The sequence below is a fragment of the Mytilus trossulus genome, chromosome 3 (genome assembly GCF_036588685.1).
Source record: "Mytilus trossulus isolate FHL-02 chromosome 3, PNRI_Mtr1.1.1.hap1, whole genome shotgun sequence".
Lineage (NCBI taxonomy): Eukaryota > Metazoa > Mollusca > Bivalvia > Mytilida > Mytilidae > Mytilus > Mytilus trossulus.
In genome coordinates, this window is record NC_086375.1 from 92,037,736 (window position 1) to 92,059,574 (window position 21,839).

General features: G+C 33.0%; 1 protein-coding gene across 1 annotated transcript in view; it reads right to left on the reverse strand.

Annotated features, from left to right (window-relative positions):
- Positions 1-797: 797 nt before the first annotated feature.
- LOC134712857 (uncharacterized) overlaps positions 798-21,839 on the reverse strand; it is a 58,703-nt gene continuing 37,661 nt past the window's right edge. Inside the window, exons 5-9 of the mRNA XM_063574824.1 lie at positions 18,131-18,274; positions 16,931-17,119; positions 2,973-3,119; positions 2,010-2,252; positions 798-979 (exon numbers count right to left, since the gene is read on the reverse strand). Of these exons, the coding sequence (XP_063430894.1) occupies positions 951-979; positions 2,010-2,252; positions 2,973-3,119; positions 16,931-17,119; positions 18,131-18,274 (752 nt within the window). The 3' untranslated portion in view covers positions 798-950. The remainder of the gene's footprint in view (positions 980-2,009; positions 2,253-2,972; positions 3,120-16,930; positions 17,120-18,130; positions 18,275-21,839) is intronic.

Consider the following 21,839-nt stretch of genomic DNA (forward strand, 5'->3'; position numbering starts at 1 on the left):
AAGGCTATCAAACAAATTCAAACACACTGAGAAATATTTAACCAATCAATGTTCACTTTAGAAAAAAACCGTTTTTTTATAATCTTGAAGTTTATACAAATGTTGTAAGAATAAGTGAAAAATTGAAGATATTACAAATAATCAAAGCTGGTATACAGCCAAGATCCATATAAATAAAAAATGACAAAAAAGCATTATAAACAGTATCAACAGGTCGAATTAACAAGAAAATACGATTTGAGAGTACTCGCAGTTACTGACAGCTAGTTAAAAGCCAAAACCAATTAATAGTAAAAAATCATGCATCAGAGACTAAAATCGACTAAAACACATCACAGGGATTTAGTATTTTAACGTCATTAATAGTCAAAGAAGACATGACTTGTGCAATGCCAAAAATAAATGTATCGACAGGTAGTAGTATAGTGAAGAGCGACTTCTACAGAAATAAAAGTTAACGTGGCTGTGAGCCTTTTCTTGTAAATTATTACATTTGAATGTGGAGATATCGTCAACGAGACAGCAATCCCAAACATTAAACCTAGATGAACATTTATATAGATTAACACAAAGTTTGTAACAGTACACACGTGTCTATTAGATATGTCAAAATTTAAATCTCCTCAAACTGAAAAATATCTAAATTATTTTAATTGAGACTATACCGGGTCGACATCGAATTTTATAAAAGATACAAAAAAAATACTCAGTTGTTCTTTTAATCGGAGAACCTGACTTTTATCACATCAATATGTGGCGTGGAAAATATAAAGCATTTATTGCAATAGAAAAACAACCACTTATATGATCAGTTTATTTCTAACAATAACACATCTTTATACAACATAAGTAATAAATTAATTAAAATGAATGGTGGTATTTTTTCACATGTATTGTCTGTGCATAGTATCAAAATAATATCTTAGATATTTTGAACTCTCCTGGGATCGCTATTTTCCACACATCATCTTCACGAACTCTAAATAAAAAGGAAAGCAATATTTTCACTAATTACATAATTTTCTTATTAATTAAGTTAAATCCATGATAATCATACGACACATCGCAATTTCATGTAAGAACATCTATGTGTATAAGAACATCTATGTGTATAAGAACACTATGTGTATAAGAACATCTATGTGTATAAGAACATCTGTATTAAGAACATCTATGTGTATAAGAACATCTATGTGTATAAGAACATCTATGTGTATAAGAACATCTATGTGTATAAGAAACTTAAGGCTCACAGGAGCTGTTAGAACTATGCATTATTAAACCTTAACAATGGTGGCTGCCATCTTTGCAACTAAGTTTGTGACCAGATTTTATCGATGTCGCACGGAGATCAGGTTTTAAAATGGTACGTCTTTTACGGACAATACTATATAAAGGGAGTTATTTGAAGAGTTCGGGCATTAGACATTTTTGAAAATGTTTACTAGTTTTGAAGATAATATGTTAGAAAAGCAAAACTGTATGCGGTATCGGCTACTGATTTTGGTCGTGAAAGTTATTTGTCGAAATTTGCCTGATGATTTCGGTTACATTGATTTATTTCCTGTCTATCTGATCATGTTTGTTGTTTATAATCTCCGTTGATTAGAATATAACAAAAATTTTCAAAATAACGGTAAAAAAAATCATATTTTAAATTAAGAGCAATATCTTCTAAAATGAGTAACTTGACAATTTCACGATATACCTTAACTGTCATATTGTGAAGACATCATCTCTGTCCATGGCATATATCTTTATGTTGACCAATATGTGTTTGGTTTTGTTATGTGTGTTGTTGGGTGTCTGTTTCATTGATGTATATTCAGTATCTTTTTTACAAGTTTTTATTCTTTACAGTAAACCGAGCAATATGTGTTGCTCACTTGACAAAGAGTTTCACATTGAGACTTGCATCTGATATCAGTATGCAGAAAACCTGATAATCGGTACATCTAGTACCCTGACCCGTACTGGATGTGGCCTCCTGATGTAAAAATAACACCTACCAATGTAATCAATTTGACCATCACCGTCCAAGTCAGCTTCTTGTATCATCTCATCCACTTCCTCATCCGGAAGTTTGTCGCCAAGGTTAGTCATAATATGTCGAAGGTCATTTGCTGATATTGAACCACTTCCATCTTTATCAAAAACTCTGAAAGCTTCCCGAATCTCTTCTTCTGTGTCGGTATCCTTCATTTTCTTGGCCATCATCGTCAAAAACTCTTGAAAATCTATAATTCCGTTGCCTGTAAACATCCAGCAACAATTAAGATAAATCAACATAAAATAAAATATCTTATCTTGCTTGTTATCATATAGAATCAGAATTTATTACAATAAAACTCTTCAAAGATAAGGGAGTTTATACAGAGATACCAACACAGTACCCTTCATTCAGCCAACCAATGCAGCATTTTTGTAAAAGTAATGACATATGAAAAATTCTCTTAATAGATATAGGAAGATGTGGTGTGAGTGCCAATGAGACAACTCTCCATCCAAATAACAATTTAAAAATTAAACCATTATAGGTTAAAGTACGGCCTTCAACACGGAGCCTTGGCTCACACCGAACAACAAGCTATAAAGGGCCCCAAAATTACTAGTGTAAAACCATTCAAACGGGAAAACCAACGGTCTAATCTATATAAACAAAACGAGAAACGAGAAACACGTATATATTACATAAACAAACGACAACTACTGTACATCAGATTCCTGACTTAGGACAGGTGCAAACATTTGCAGCGGGAATGTCTATTCTTAATTCTTCTACTTCTTCCTACTTTCATGTGAGATTCACAAGAGAAATGTCCGAATTGTTAGCTATTTATGAACACATCAGGAATAGACGCATGCAACTCAAAATGATAAGATGAATACAAAACCCTCTCTCAACCGAATATTTGTCTTTTTATACATTTCATTTTATCGATTATGTATAAAATATAAACTTGGAAGCTTACCATCAATATCTACCTCATTGACTAGATCTGTTAGTTCCTGCTCACTCGGATTTTGACCCAATGATCTCATTACGACACCGAGTTCTGCCGACGAAATAGTTCCGTCACCATCCTTGTCAAACAGACTAAAAGCCTCTTTAAATTCTGGAACAAAAAATACCATATATTATAAAAGACACCATGATGCAAAGAACCAAAATCTAAAGCATTTAAAACTCGAAATAACAAAGACACGTGGTTGGTGTTATCTGGTACCTGGTTAACTGATGTTTCCCTTACTTCGTTAACATTATATAAAAAACACATATCTGAGAGGGTGATAGAGCAGATTGTTACCCCGAGAAAACATTGTCAACTGAGGCGAAGCCAAGGTTGACAATGTCTTTTCGAGGGGTAACAATCTGCTCTATCACCCTCTCAGATATGTGTTATTTGATTTATCATACTGAATGTTCTGTTATTACTGTCGATTAAATTTAAAATGCAAAGCAATAAACTATGACATCTTGTACATAACCATCCGTATTTACTAAAGTGCACACTTGATCAAACGTCTCCGTAATGGGTAATAGAGTATTTGCCATAGAATAGAGTCGTATTTAATAAAGCGCACACTTGATCAATGGTCTCTGCGAAGGATGATAGAGTATTTTCCATAGGATAGAATCGTATTTAATATTTGATCAAGCGTCTCCATGAAGGGTAAAAAGAGTAAATTGACACCCTCGTATTAGCCAATCAAAATCAGGCATTTTGGCATGCAGTATGATAAATTAATATATGCAATGATACAACGACGTTTACAAACCGCACAATGACAACACTTATACTGATATGAACATTGCAATTATATAAATGATATTCATAAAATGGTTTGTTTTCAAAACGCGTATTAATGGAGCCAAATTTTAAAATCTGATTAAAGAGCTCTTGGAAATGATGTAAGATGTAATCTTTTCAAAAACTTTAAGACTGTCCTCCTTTACCTTTACATGTATTTTATCGTTGGTGGCTATACTATACATGTAAGTATATTATGATGCAGGATGCAGGTGGAAAGTTCAAAAACCGTAGATTACTTTTTTTATAAATTGCCTTTCCTCTTAACCGTCAGATGCCTGCATGCCAATACATATGTAATTTGTTTTCCCCACTTTTTTTGTATCGCCTATTAAACAAAAAGATTTTTTTCCAAAGCAATGTAATTTAAAATATTTTTTTAATTTAATTCTGATCAATATAGCTAGTTTCATTAGGGCACAAGATAACGAAATTTTATTTGATTTCAACCCTCTCTGGATCGCTAAGTATGTTTTATGGAAATTCGATATTCATACTTTCCTTTCCATTGAAGCCGAAAACAAATATACATAATTGATCACCACTATGTTACATCCTAAATAATCAAACTCCTTAATGTACAATAATGATTTTTTTTTAGAATAATTAAACGGTATAAATACTAGCTCATTGTAAAATCATAAAGGTGAAGAGAATAATCATTCAAACTTTTTAAAAAAAATATTGTTTTTTACTCTGTCCTAACTTCATATTCTTTTTTTAGAATCTTTTAATGAATAGAAGGAGGCGAAGAGTCTTAATCAATGATAGACAAACTCTAGTACAAACAAAATGAGTTGAGGGTTAAACAACACGCACGTGCTTATACGTCAATGAGAAAACACAAGAGAGGTCAACACAAAGTCTTCAACAACACGCACGTGTTTATACGTCAAAGTGACAACTCAAGAGAGGTCAACATAGTCTTCAACAACACGCACGTGTGTATACGTGAATGAGACAAGTCAAGAAAGGTCAACATACAGTCTTCAACAACACGCACGTGTTTATACATCAATGAGACAACTCAAATGGGGTCAACATCAAAGTCTTCAACAACTCGCACGTGTTTAAGCGTCAATGAGACAACAGAAGAGGGGTCAACATACAGTCTTCAACAACACGCACGTGTTTATACGTCGAAGTGACAACTCAAGAGAGGTAAACATAGTCTTCAACAACACGGACGTATGTTCTACTTCAATGTGACAACTCAAGAGTGGTCAACAAACAGTCTTCAACATCAGGCACGTGTTTATACGTCAATGTGATTACTCAAAAGGGGTCAACATAAGTCTTCAACAACACGCACGTGTGTCTACGTCAATGAGATAACAAAAGGGATGTCAACGTACAGTCTTAAACAGCCCGCACGTGTTTATACGTTAATGTGATTACTTAAGAGGGGTCAACATACAGTCTTCAACAACAGGCACCTGTGTCTACGAGAATGAGACAACACAAGAGTGATCAACGTACAGTCTTCAACAACAGTCACGTGTGTCTACGGCAATGAGACAACACAAGAGAGGTCAACGTACAATCTTCAACAACAGGCACGTGTTTATACGTCATTAAGACAACACAAGAGAAGTCAACATACAGTCTTCAACAACAGACACGTGTGTCTACGGCAATGAGACAACAAAAAAGAGGCCAACGAACAGTCTTCAACAACAGGCACGTGTGTATACGTCAATGAGACAACACAAGAGAGGTCAACGTACAGTCTTCAACAACAGGCACGTGTTTATACGTCAATGAGACAACACAAGAGAGGTCAACGTGCAGTCATCAACAACAGACACGTGTTTATACGTCAATATGGCAAGTACAAGATAGCCGTGAATCTAACACAGTTAACAGAGACTCAAAAATATGCCATCAAGACCTAATTCTCCAAAATACAACAAAATTTTAAACAAAACAAATCCTGTTTAGATATGAAAAAATACAACCGCTTAAGAAGTTTGTTTCCTATTTATATCATGCTTCTGTTTTGAAAGTACATCCCCTCTTTATTTACAAAGCACACAATCTGAATAAACCCTTTAATAGGTGCATGTGTGAAAAGATTAGTTATTAAATTATATCTTTAACGTTAAAGCAATAAGATTTTAACACCTGTTTACTAGTATATTAAAACATTTTAATTCTACTTGAGTCTAAATTACCACACAACAGGCAAAATACCATTTAGAAACTTCTTATTAATAGTTTGTTGATTCATCATAATGATACCAACACTTACATAAAATTAGACTTTATACATTATGCTCCCGAAGTGCTTTCTGAGATTGCCTTATACAGAAACGTTCTGGTCAAACCATAGTCGCATGCGTCAGAGAAGTACATGAGTCAATGAGATACACGTGTAAGTAAAGTAAATGAGTCAATGAGATATATGTGTCAATGAGATACATGTGTCACTGAAGTACATGAGATAATGAAATACATGAGTCAATGAAATACATGTGTCAATGATATATTTGTGTCAATGAATTCCATGAGATACATGTGTCAATGAAATATTTTTGTCAGTGAAGTCCATGAAATACATGTGTCAATGAAGTACATGAGACACATGTGTCAGTGATGTACGAGAGACACATGTGTCAGTAAGTACATGAGTCAATGAGATACACGTGTCAGTGCAGTACATGAGTCAATGAAATACATGTGTCAGTGAAGTTCGTGAGTCAATGAGATATTAATGTCAATGAAATACATGTGTAAGTGAAGTTCATGAGTCAATGAGAGATTTATGTCAGTGAAGTACATGAGACACATGCGTCAGTAAAGTACACGAGTCAATGATTTGCATGTGTCACTGAAGTACATATGTCAATGAGATACATGTGTAATTAAGTTCATGAGTCAGTGAGATACATGTGTCAGTGAAGTACATAAGTCAATGAGATACATGTGTCAATAAGATACATGTGTCAGTGAAGTGCATGAGTCAATGAAATACATGTGTAAGTGAAGTTCGTGAGTCAATGAAGTACATGAGTCAATGAGATCTTTGTTTCAGTGAAGTACATGAGTCAATGAGACACACGTGTCAGTGAAGAAAATGAGTCAATGAGACAAATGTGTCAATGAAGTACATAAAAAATACTTGAGTAGCTTTATGATCAAATTGAACATATTTCTTCGACTGTTTTCTTATCGGGGCCTTTTATAGCTGACTATATGCGGTATGGGCTTTGCTCATTGTTGAAGGCCGTATGGTGACCTAGAATTGTTAATGTTTGTTTTGGTCTTTTGTGGATAGTTGTCTCATTGGCAATCATACCACATCTTCTTTTTTATATGTTTTCTAATTCATTTTTACTATGTCCTTACTAAAAGATAGGCAAATCTTTGTAAACACAAACAGGTTCTTCATAATGTTCAATATTCGAAAAATCTGTGCTGAAGTCAGAAAGTTGTTGTCTTGTTGACATCAGTTGAACATGATTCTAATGAAATGTGCATTACAAGTAATAGGATATGTATTGTAACATTGTCCTCCAAAAGAAGGCTACCACACTGCTATTTTTATTACGAGTATAAAGACCTGTATTGTAATCACCTCCAACCAAGAGAATGCTACCACTGTTATTTTTGGTCTCTTGTAAGGGGTTGTCTCATTGGTAATCATACCACATCTTGTTTTTTATAATTAATCCAAGTCTTGTAATCACCCCCCTTTTTTTCGCAGGAATTCCTGATACTGTATTGCAATCGCCTCCCACTGAGAGAAGGTTATACGATTGTAAGCTTTTTAACTTTGACCTTACCTCTTAGTTGTTCTTCAGGAATCTGAGTTTCCTAAAATGAAATTAAAACATTATAGTTTAACTACACGTTTTTCACAAAATGTGGCAACCACCTATCTGATTTCTAGTTTTTGGATGTTACTTGCTGTTTTACAATTTGTTAGTGCTGTATTAGATCTTTTATATGCCTCTTTGAAAGGATGAAATAAGATGAGTAATGAAACTACAAAATAACACAGTTACCTCAAAACTAAAATGTAGTATTGAACAAGTGCCACTTTAAACCGGTGCATCTAACTGAAAACTTTATAGTGCCACTTCAACCCGGCGCATCTAACTGAAAACTTTATAAATTTTAGGAAAGATATGTGCCACTGGACGTTAATGAAACAATAATTGTGAATGAATCAATTCGTGAGAGGGAATCAATAGAATTTTGATATTCAGATCTTTTATTTGTATTTTTTCTACAATTTTGTTCATCACCAAAGATGTTCTCACCAAACTCGATTCTTAACAATAACAAGTCTCGTCTGATTAGATAATTCCCAATAAACTACAGAACACATTTTTAAAGAATTTTTCATGACAATATAATTTTTTTTTAATGAGAACAAAAAATGAAATAAGAAATATCGTCTTTATTTCAAACAGAAGAAATCCGAAACTAGAAATCAAATTAGGCCTGCCTCATAATACAACAATAATATTTAAAGTTATGAAAACTTAAAAAGTTTAAATCACAAAGAAAATGGAAAGTAATAAAGTGGAATGAACAACATAAAATTTAATAACTAAAATATCATAGTATTAACACTTAAATAACCGAGTTTATGGGGAAAAAAGTATAAAAAGTAAAAGAAAAAATACTCACAACATTGATTTCCATATTACACAATCAGGTTACAGATATTTACATTGGAAGTTAAACATATTAACGCTAGTCTCAATTTATTTAATCCTCTTTGACAAATTAAATATTTATAAAAGTTCAATTGAATGTATTATTATACTCCAGCAACAATTTTTATGTGAAATAAGTAAGAAAAGAGTATAATAGATAAAGTATAGATTTATTGGAATATATTGTTGTCTCTTTAGTATATAAATTTTAAAGGTAAATACTTTTATGTTTCATGCCACATTAAACAAGAATACATCCACTCTCTTAATACAAACATCGAATTCATTTGAATATTAGTATATCAATGATTTAAGTGTTAATGATTTTAGTGTTCAAGGTCTCAGTATTGTTGGGCAGATCTTGAATTATTGATTGCTTGTTAAGAAACTAATAGTATGTATTATTAATGGAAGGGCGATAACTTCTGATGGGAATGCAGATCACGAAATTAACTCGGCGAAAGTAGAATAGTTCAATAGATCATAACACTATATAGTAATATTTTTGAACAGAATAATTTACATGAAATATAGTTTAACTAATTTAAAAGGTAATTTTCTACGGTAATGTGTCAGGACCACGACTAGTGCAGTAAAACATCAACCAATCAATCAATCAATCAATCATACTATTATCATATATTTGAAGGGAGAAAAGCAATTTCATTCGCCGGCTCTTATCCGAAAACATTCCTATAACTTTCACGACCAGCTTCAGAGTTCCCCGTACTTTAGTTCCCTTAAAAACCTCATTAATGCATTAGTGTTTAGTACCTGAATTGTTAAACTAATTATGCGTGCTGAATCTGGAGATAAGTATGTTGTTATTTATTATGAGTGTTGTATTTAAGGATAAGTGATAGTCAAAGAAGATAATCTAATAATATTGTTTATTCCAAGCATAAACTTGTTTTTAGATGATGTAAATATTGGCCAATAGTTTAGATTGAATTTTTGATTATTTTTAATACAGTACTGATGCATGCATGTTCTGTTAAAACTAATTATACTCGTTTTACTCTGACTTATAATAATATGTTATGTAAACAATTCTATTATCCAATATCTGAAATAAGAATAAGAAGACCATGTAGACAATATTTCTATGTATTTAAAAAAAAAATTAAAGGTTTATACTGACTACATCACACAGCTTTTTGTGAAATATGACATATAAAAAATGTCTATGTAAAAAACAACAAAAACTAAAATCTATATCTTCCTACTTGTGGCACTTGTCAATTGAAGATTATATCGTGGCCAGAGGTTGACCTTTTTTGTTCTATGACGAAAAATCAGAATGTACACTTATATTTGATGTAGATGAGTCTGGCGATGTGTTATAATTAGTTTTTTTATTACGTCCTGGACGGCGAAAAAGATAGCTTCGCAATATTATATGTTATAGATAGTCACTTTGTCAGTGTTTATAATATGCCAGTGATAGTATGTTACTGTGTCAGTGTATATGATATGTAAGTGATAGCATGTCACTGTGTCAGTGTTTATGATATGTCAGTGATAGCATGAAACTGTGTCAGTTTTTGTGATATGTCAGTGGTAGCATGTCACTGTGTCTGTGTTTTTGATATGTCAGTGATAGAATGTCACTGTTTCAGTGTATACGATATGTCAGTAATAACATGGCACTGTGTCAGTGTATACGATATGTCAGTGATAGTATGTCATTGTGTCAGTGTTTATGTTATGTCAGTGATAGCATGTCACTTTGTGTGTGTTTATGATATGTCAGTGATCAGTGTTTATGATATGTCAGTGATAGCATTTCCCTGTGTCAGTGTTAATGGTATGTCAGTGATAGCATGTCACTGTGTCAGTGTATATTGTATGTCAGTGATCGCATCGTACTGTATCTGTGTATATATTATGTCAGTGATAACATGTCACTGTTTCAGTGTATATGATATGTCAGTGACAACATGTCGCTGTGTCAGTGTATATGATATGTCAGTGATAGTACGTAACTGTGTCAGTGTTTGTTATATGTCAGTGGTAGCATGTCACTGTGTCTGTGTTTTTGATATGTCAGTGATAGAATGTCACTGTTTCAGTGTAAACGATATGTCAGTGATGGCATGGCACTGTGTCAGTGTATATGATATGTAAGTGATAGCATGGCACTGTGTCAGTGTATACGATATGTCTGTGATGGCATGTCACTATGTCAGTGTTTATGTTTTGTCAGTGATGGCCTGTCACTCTGTCTGTGTTTATGATATACCAGTGATGGCATGGCACTGTGTCAGTGTATATGATATACCAGTGATGGCATGGCACTGTGTCAGCGTATATGATATGTCAGTGATAGCATGTCACTGTGTCAGTGTATATGATATGTCAGTGATAGCATGGCACTGTGTCAGTGTATATGATATGTCAGTGACAACATGTCGCTGTGTCAGTGTATATGATATGTCAATGATAACATGGCACTATGTCAGCGTATATGATATGTCAGTGAAAGCACGTCACTGTATCAGTGTATTTGATATGTCAGTGACAACATGTCGATGTGTCTGTGTTTATGGTATGTCAGTGATAGTCTGTCACTGTGTCTGTGTTTATGTTATATCAGTGCTAGCACGTCACTGTGTCAGTGTATATGATATGTCAGTGACAACATGTCGCTGCGTCAGTGTATATGATTTGTCAGTGATAGTATGTAACTGTGTCAGTTTTTGTTATATGTCACTGTGTCTGTGTTTTTAATATGTCAGTGATAGAATGTCACTGTTTCAGTAAATACGATATGTCAGTTATAACATGGCACTATGTCAGTGTATATGATATGTCAGTGATAGCATGTCACTGTGTCAGTGTTAATGTTATGTCAGTGATAGCCTGTCACTTTGTGTGTGTTTTGATATGTCAGTGACCAGTGTTTATGATATGTCAGTGATAGCATTTCCCTGTGTTTATGATATGTCAGTGATAGCATTTCCCTGTGTCAGTGTTTATGGTATGTCAGTGATAGCATGTCACTGTGTCAGTGTATATTGTATGTCAGTGATAGCATCGTACTGTATCTGTGTATATGTTATGTCAGTGATAACATGTCACTGTTTCAGTGTATATGATATGTCAGTGAAAGCATGGCAATGTGTCAGTGTTTATGATATGTCAGTGATAGTATGTCACTGTGTCAGTACTTATGATATGTCAGTGATAGTATTGCACTGTGTCAGTGTTTATGATATGTCAGTGATAGCATGTCACTGTGTCAGTGTATAAAATATGTCAGTGATAGCATGGCACTGTGTCAGTGTATATGATATGTCAGTGACAACATGTCGCTGTGTCAGTGTATATGATATGTCAATGATAGCATGGCACTGTGTCAGCGTATATGATATGTCAGTGAAAGCATGTCACTGTATCAGTGCATTTGATATGTCAGTGACAACATGTCACTGTGTCTGTGTTTATGGTATGTCAGTGATAGTCTGTCACTGTGTCTGTGTTTATGTTATTTCAGTGATAGCATGTCACTATGTAAGTGTATATGATATGTCAGTGACAACATGTCGCTGTGTTAGTGTATATGATATGTCAGTGATAGTTATAACTGTGTCAGTGTTTGTTATATGTCAGTGGTAGCATGTCACTGTGTCTGTGTTTTTGATATGTCAGGGATAGAATGTCACTGTTTCAGTGTATACGATATGTCAGTAATAACATGGCACTATGTCAGTGATAGCATGTCACTGTGTCAGTGTTTATGTTATGTCAGTGATAGCATGTCACTTTGTCTGTGTTTATGATATGTCAGTGACCAGTGATTATGATATGTCAATGATAGCATTTCCCTGTGTCAGTGTTTATGGTATGTCAGTGATAGCATGTCACTGTGTCAGTGTATATTGTATGTCAGTGATAGCACCGTACTGTATCTGTGTATATGTTATGTCAGTGATAGCATTTCACTGTTTCAGTGTATATGATATGTCAGTGATAGCATGGCAATGTGTCAGTGTTTGTGATATGTCAGTGATAGTATTGCACTGTGTCAGTGTTTATGATATGTCAGTGATAGTATGTCACCGTGTCAGTGTTTATAATATGTCAGTTGTCGAAAAAGTGAGAAATAAAAAGTACAGGTTCCAGGCCAGCTGTGTGGGGAAGTAAATATCAAATGTACTCCACTGAATTGACATAGGTTGATTTTCTAGGAAATTTATATATATTATATATGACAAATACAGCCATTCCTTTTTGTTATAAACGTCTTCGAAGTGAATCATTGTGCATGTTTATCAAAATGTGTTACATGGTCCAATTGATGTACCTTAACTTTAAAGGAATTTCTAATTGATTACAATGATTTAAATATTTGCAAAAACGCCTTTCATACATTTATTGTATAAATTTTTGGATAATTATTTACACTGCTTGATGCTAATGGTCTATGTGTATAATTTTTTGGTTTGTTCTTCTGTCATGTTATTTACTGTACATACAATGTGAAGAAAAAGTCATATAAAAACTCAAGCCTTTGAAAAGAAAAAAAAGTTCAAATGTTTAGGTTTGACCACCGTTCCTGATGAAGTTAGTTGTTAATCCAGAAAATAGCTTTGGACGTACGTGATATTCTCATTCAGTATCGAAATATAACACATAAACAACTTCTTTCTACATTAATGTATTCCGTGATCGTGGAAAACTGAAACTCGCCATCACGAAACAAATAAGATTTACAAGGTATATAAGTCCATTGAGGGTTATTATATGGAGGAAATTTGTGGAGAATTACTGCATGATTATTACTTCCAGTTCGATAATGGTGTAATTATTTATTAGCCTAATGTAGTTTTTACCTTTGCTTTTTTAACAAAAGCAAAATGCCTGTCAAATTGGATTTACACAAATGTATTTCTTTTTATAGTATACTCATAGGATTTTTAATACCTATAAAGTCTTTAAAAGATTTTTTAACAAACAGTAAGTGTATGAAACATAAAAAAATTCTTGTTGTACGAACTTTTTTTTTATTTTACAAAAAAATCATTTATTGTGTCTAAATTACGTCAAAAGAAGATGTTTCGTTTAAACGATTTTAATAAGTTTATGGTCGTTGTCTCATCAGCAGTCATGCTACATCTACTTTAATAAACCATGTAGGGTAACATCGGACTCTTATGAAAATATGAAATTGTTATTTAAAATGATAGTATTCCCCTCTAACCGTTGATTATCAATCTGCAGTTGAAAGGTAACAAAATGTTTGAGCCAATAATAGAAATGCGGAGTTTCAACTTTCTTCCATGACAGGATTGTTCTGAGGACAGTTATCAAACCAAACAAAGAGAAAGGCAGACTAACTATAAAACTAACAAAATAAGGAAAGAAAAGATAGGAAAATATAGAGCCTTAAAAACAACAAAACAGTAAAATTATAAAATCATTTAAAACTATATTAAAACTTTTAAGGAATGCATAATCCGTTTACCTGAAACCTTCAGAAGATATTGTACACTGTTCCGTTTTTTCTGCACAATCAAAATAACACACATCTAATGTCCAAGTGAGGTGAATCAAAAAAGGAGTGTTGCTGTTATTCTGTTTTTGCAAAAAAACGCACACTTTTTGTATGACGATTATAACAGAACAGCAGAATAATTTTCTTTCTTCTTGATCTTAACTATCGTAAAAATCAAAGCTGATTTGAAAAATAATAAAATGAGAATGGAAATGGGGAATGTTAATTTAGAATTACATCAACTTCAAAATATTAAACCATCTGGGTATATAGGTATATAGATACATACATGTCGCAAGCATTTTTCCATAACGAGTCTTATGAAAAATTGTAAGTTATAAACAAATTAAACTGTTTTTGAAAAAGTTTTACAAATACGTGTAACAATTCACATAAAAATGACAAAACTACTCACATCTACCAGTTCCGTGGACATTTTAGTATCCTATAGTGTTCATATGGATTATGGTATATCTGCGTGATTTAATAAATGTTATTGTGTTATGGGGGCAATGATGGTATCATTCATACTAACTGTATTAACCTTTATTGTTAAATACTGACTATATCTCGGTACATTTAGGATTAAGTTACGGTTATGTACAAAGTTTCGGGTGATCCGTGAACAATTTACTAATGTATAATCAATTATTTAAAAGTATTTATTTTTGTATGTATTTTTATTCTAACTCTAAGCTTTGATAAGCTTCTTTTTGACTTTGTCATGCCAGTAACTTATATATAGTACGACTAAATACATGTTTACTAGTAATGGACAGGTTCAAGTCAAAGTATGTTTTTTCCGAGACCATATTACCAGTGTCTTCTGTTGTTGAATAATTAACTTTGGATATATGGAATATCTTCCTTTTTGATTTACACTTATCAAGAAGTATTGGCGCAAATAAGTTATGGTGCCGCTGAAATAAGTTACTTTTTGGCGTAAAAAAGATATCGCCCTCAAATTATATGTACTTGATGTACATCATATCATATCATTCACTCCGTTTCAAATTTTAAAATGGTATATGTGTAGAAAATTTAATGCTGATTGATTTGCTCCTTTCAATGTCTCTCCATCTTTTATGGTGTTTATTTTTTGCACAACAAGTCAATAATTGTTTATAAGAATTGCATTGGAAGTTTTGATTTTTTGTCCTATATGTAGATTTTGTCTTGCTGATCATTTAAGCTGTGGTGCACTTATGCCCTAACCTACACTAGTTTTCCAGAAAAAGGCAAAAATGTGGAGAGAAAAAACACAAATAAAGGGCAATTCGGAGACTAATGACTATTTTGGTTATGCTGAATTAACAGAAGATCTTGTAGATAATCCGACTACATAACTGTTGCTATATCGATTTTCTTTATATCTTATTATTTTCAAAATAACAGGCAAAAGAAATAAAACATCGGTAAACATTTTCATTAAATGCCACTAACTTCTCCATGCAGTCGACTGGTCAATGTTGATTGATTTTTTTGTGTGTCAGTTTTAGTTTCTCTTTATCTAGGATAATTGTTCGCGAAAAAAGAAAAAAGAGAAAAAACAAATGTTTTATGGATAATTACACCATCAGAAGTCCTCGGATAACTTTGAAAAAATAGACACAATTTTAAAACAAGTTAATCCACTGTTGACTGTGGTTTATTGGTGTCAGAAAGGGTTAATCTTTCTACATAATAATGTTTTACTTGTTCACAACTTTTTAATGGGTTTAAAATAAACGAAGACTTCATTTTCTCGCATAAATGGCTTTTGAATTCGATACCATTAACTCAAACATATTGATAACGGTCGCTGTTATGAAAGTTTTGTTACCGGTACTGTATTTCCAATACATTCTGGAACTTGGTTAGGCTGTCCTTTCAGAACAAAACCCGGAAATCAGACTGCCTTTAATGCATGTAAATATAGAACTGGATGTAATATAAACACATTGAAATGGCTGATTTAAAATTTTATAATGCTAAAGCAATGGTGTATTAAGGAAAATAGTGTAAATTGATACAGTTTCCAGCTTGCATTGACTGTTCATATAAACAATGAAAAATGAAAAACATCAAAATACCAAGGACTCATAAAATGTTTTGGTCCCTATGAATACCTAAATAAAAGATTCTTTTCAACAGCATTCTTTCTTCAATATCTGCACATTTTCCTCACGAATTCTGAAATCAAATTAAAAGTAAATTCATTTCAACTGCTTGTCCGAAGTTGGCATATTCATGATATTCTATTGTAAATAAACACATCATAGATACCAGTATTAAATTTTATATGCCAGACATGCGTTTCGTCTATTTAAGTGACGCTCGAATAAAAAAAGTGTAAGTAAACATTAACATAAGACGACTAAGTCACTTTTCTGCCAAAACTTCTAACAGGTTGTCATTTGCTATATCGAAATGTGTTTTTTCATTTATGCAATTATGGTACAAATATCAATGGCAGGTCTTTGATATATAATCTGTTAATTTTAATATAAACGATTTAGAGCTTGGCATATTGAAAAGTTACTGGTCTACAACTAAAGGCAGTACCTTGACTTGTAGAGTGATCTTTTTTGTGTGTTTTTTTTTTCGTCATTTGAATGCTGTGGCATTATTCCGTTCCCACGTAACATTTTATCTGGATCATAAAGTATTGTTGTCATAAAGTAGAGTTGTCTCATTGACAATCATACCCCATCTTTTTTGTTTATATGTAACTATTTAATTTGGAAAGAATTTCGGATTCTACATTTTTAAATTGAATTTTATTTATTTAGATGTCTGTTTTTTAAATCGTTCTTCCAATATTTTTATGTTAATTATCTGTTTTAATCCAGTATCTTTTGAAGTTAACTCATAGATTCCGTCGAGTTATTTTTTATCTTTTGAAAACAAGAAGTACGCACCAATGTAGTTTATTTGACCGTCACCATTTGAGTCCGCTTCTTTTATCATTGCGTCTATTTCATCGTCTGGTAGTTTGTCACCAAACGTCGTCATAATCTGTCTCAGATCGTTTGATGAAATGGTTCCATTACCGTCATTATCAAAGACTTTAAAAGCTTCCCGAATTTCTTCCTCTGAATCGGTGTCCTTTGTTTTCTTAGCCATCATAGTAAGAAATTCTTGGAAATCTATTATTCCATTTCCTGTTAAAAAGATAAATTCCAGTACCTTTTTGTTTATATTTTGTCATATTTTCAGCCGACTATACTGTATTTAATGAATGTAATCTCTGAACTTGTAACACAATGTCAGAAGTTATATAAAAATAAGGAGATGCGATATGATTATCAATGAGACAACTATCCACCAAAGTGTAAACGATGTGAGCAATTAAAAGCCTTGAGAGAAAAAGAAAACATACCGCCATTTAAAGTCCCCGACATTAAAAATATGAAACAGTGCAACACTTATAATGGTTAACACTCGTCAACATAGAGATTCATCAGTAGCGCTCGAATCAAAACAGTTCCAACTGCGAAATTGTGTAGCATTGAAAACCCAAAATAACCAAATTTAACAAGGTTATAGAATTATGACCATCCCTTGGACTATCCCGTCCGATTGTAAGACCTGTCTAAAGGGAATTTCGTTTAGCTGTGTGGGATGAGAACACAGTCGGTCAGAATAGTTCGTCTTGTATATAACACTTTCACCAACCCAGAAATAGCTGACTGAAAGTAAAAGTTTCTTGCCAATGAACCCTCATTTTCCAGTAGTAATTCAATTCCGCACTCTTAATCAGGTAGACCTATTGTACAGAATATATACATTGTTTTTATTGTGAGTTTACTATCGAACTTCAATTGCATGAAAGTATTGGTCATTGGGCAAAGATTGTATACTGTATAACACTGTTAAAGTGAGCACAGAGCAAGGCGCATAAGAATTGTTTCGAATTTTTCACAGCAGTAATATGTCTTTTGTCTGGTTAATTCATAACAGATTAAAATTTCTAATTTCTTAGAGGTGATCGTACTGTTTACCAAATTAATGTTTGAAAGAGTATTGAGAAGCGCCGGAGAATGAAAACGTGTCTTTCAATCTTTCTCACGCTCATTTGTGTAGGCGAGAAATACATGCGCAATGTTTGAGTTTAATCATAAAATAAAAAAAGAAGTATAGGTAATAGTTTGATTACATAACTAACGTCTTACCGTCAACATCAACTTCACTGATTATGTTTTTTAGTTCTTGGTCACTTAGATTTTGGCCTAATGACCTCATAATAACACCAAGTTCAACTGCTGATATGGTACCGTCGCCATCTTTATCAAACAGACTGAATGCTTCCTTAAATTCTAGAAGAGAACATAACAAATAAATTTAGTAGAGATAAGTTGTATACATGCTATCATCATAGTCGGGATAACAAATCCCAAAATTTTACTGAAGTGTCGAAGGGTACATGTAGCCGCTATAATACCTTTTTTGTAAATTTAAACAGCCAAATTCTATCAATTAAATGACCAATGATTAAAGAAGCTGCCGCCATGGCAAAGAAAGAAAACGACCAACAGTTTCACACCAACAACAGCGCACAAACCACAACAAAGTAAGAATGCTAAATAATTTCAAATATAGGGAATGCAAAGAATTAATCACTGAAAAACAACATATTTCGAAAGTATTTGACAACTACAGAAATGTAGATTACTTTGTCATAGTTAAATAAGGTAAGTATGCACAGTAAATATAAAACAGCCATATACATACCTCGCAATTGTTCTTCAGAAATCTCATGAATCTGAAAAAAAATATATATGGATGAAATAATGTCGACCACGTTAATCTGGACATCAAAGAAGACATAATAATTAATACTCACAATACTCTCCATATTGCTTATAATATTGCTTGCACAAATGGTATTCCTAAATAGCACCAGTTATAGTTATTACAATTCTGTGAACTAGTTTGCCATATGTAGTAATTAGTAAGAAAAGGAATAATTAATTTAATCAGATATATTTGATTATATTGTATATATGGTGTATGATAGAACACCAACGTATATACATCTCATCTCAGGGGTGGTATCTGATTTCTCTTTGTAAAACGACTGAGTGTTATAAGTATCTGCTTAAGATCGTTCATCGTATTCATTGTAATGTAGAATTCATTTTAAATATTCATGGCGATTACAATCCATTTATTTGATATGCAATTCGTTGTATATAAGTAAGTGTTATGTTACTCCTCCGAAATTCGTTCCAGTAACGTCCATAGATTAATATGGTAAATTGTAAGGATACAAACTCTTATCTAAACGTCATCTTAAATTCAGTTGAACTGATAATGATCTAATTTTGGATGTTGTACTTCTGAATGGCTGAAAGTTTTTTTTTGTATCAGCTCATAGACATAATTTTTGGATCATGACGTCATCCACGTTTTTCATTACATACTCGTTAAAATGAATTTATAATAAACTTATAAGGAATAATTGTTATACTTTTTCTGTTTATTTCAAAATAACCTAACAAATGTAGTGCACACTTTTAGATACACGAAACACGCGTAGCAAGGTATTTGGTATCGACAACATTTTTTATGTTATTTCTTCATATATGAGATACGATATATATCCTAATTCAACTTTTTTTTACCTAATTAAAACAAATATAATCAAAATTTGGATGAGTGGAAACTTTCAGTTAAATCATATCTGGTAAAAAACATGTGAAGGTGCTACTGATGTAGATACTTAAAAATTCCACAGATCTAACAATCTAACTCTCTTTCATCTTGTAACAATATTAAAACATTTGACTTTTCTATTCCACATTCCAAACTAAAAGACAAATTGAAAGAGTTGGTTTTGCTTTGCTTCATAAAAAAGAATGGCCAACGTAGCTACAAGTATCTTGTCTTAGGAAGGGATAAATCCTACTTTGTTAAGGATCACTCTGATTCAAAGAAAAAAATCTCTGAAACTGACATTATCAAGATGCTTGATTTCTTGATTGACAACATATTTGTTACGTTCGGAGGACGTGTTTTTCAACAGACTGTCGGTATTATAATGGGAACAAACTGTGCCCCTCTACTTGCCGACTTGTTTCTTTATTATTATGAGGCTGACTTCATGCAAGAACTTCTTAGGAAGAAAGATAAGAAGTTAGCAATATCCTTTAGTATATAAAAAAAGATGTGGTATGATTGCCAATGAGACAACTATCCACAATAGACCAAAATGACACAAACATTTACAATTATAGGTCACCGTACGGCCTTCAACAATGAGCAAAGCCCATACCGCATATAGTCAGCTATAAAAGGCCCTGATAAGACAATGTAAAACAATTCAAGCGAGAAAACTAACGGCCTTATTTATGTAAAAAAATGAACGAAAAACAAAAATATGTAACACATAAACAAACGACAACCACTGAATTACAGGCTCCTGACTTGGGACAGGCACATACATAAATAATGTTTAACTTTACCTCCCGATATATAGATGATGTTCTTTCACTAAAAAAATAAAAATTTGGTGACTATGTGGAACGCATATATCCCATCGAACTAGAGATAAAAGATACTACAGATACAGTAAAGTAGGCCTCATATCTTGACTTACATCTAGAAATTGACAATGAGGGTCGGTTGAAAACAAAACTTTATGACAAAAGAGATGATTTCAGCTTTCCCATTGTAAACTTTCATCTTCTAAGTAGCAACATTCCAGCAGCACCTGCATACGGGGTATATATCTCCCAATTGATACGATATTCCCGTGCTTGCATTTCATATCATGATTTTCTTGATATAGTGGAAGGTATTAGCAAGCAAAATCGAACATTGTGCAAATGATGATACAAGCATGAAAATTACCACAAAGCAACATTATTATATACTTTTTAAGAAATAACTGCTGGCCATTAAAACAATTTTTTTTTTCAAGATGGCCACGGCCATTTTCTAAAATGGCTGTTTTCTTCAGTTTCAAAATAGACGGTTGCTGCTTACAAGGAAGTTATTAAATCAATAGTTCCAAATGGTGAAGTTGAAATCATCCTTTCAGAAATTTTACGGACGCCATCACGAGTTGGTTGACTGTTACGGAATAACCGTTTCACAGATGATATCGGATATGTTCCTGACGTCGTAACTACAATCCCCTTCCCTTTCATGAATGTGATCTACCGTATTAGACTATTTACCGGATGTGTTATCACATAATCAACACGACGCGTGTCACATGAGGAGCAGGATCTGCTTACCCTTCCGGAGAACCTGGGATCACCCCCTAGTTTTTGGTGGGGTTCGTGTTGTTTATTCTTTAGTTTTCTATGTTGTGTCATGTGTACTATTGTTTGTCTGTTTGTCTTTTTTATTTTTAGCCATGGTGTTGTCAGTTTATTTTAGATTTATGAGTTTGACTGTCCCTTTGGTATCTTTCGTCCCTCTTGCATAGCTAGGTCAGTAGTCCCTTTCAGTATAATACCTTCCCCCTTCCCCCAACACATATCCTCATTTTATATTTTGATAATTTGAAAAAGTGGATCAGAAGTAACAAAAGCGCTAGTATTTTAATACAACAAAGTAAGGACGGACGAACGGACGACTCAAAGGCTATACACCTTTTGCAGCTTCCTGGCGTTCGGTAAAAAAAAATACTTATGAACTCAGGTTCATTTACATTATTTTCATATCTAATAAATATTACTAAAGAAGAGAAAGGCAATAACTGTAATTAATTTAAAATATTGCCATCTACGGTACTTGAAAAGGGGAGTCGGCTTTTGCTTGCCCTTAAACAAAAATGTGTATTAGTTCAGTAAAAAATGACAACTCCGAAACATATAAATGTAGAATGTAGAACAAAAGCGCACACAGCAATGTACACAGTAAAATTCAGTT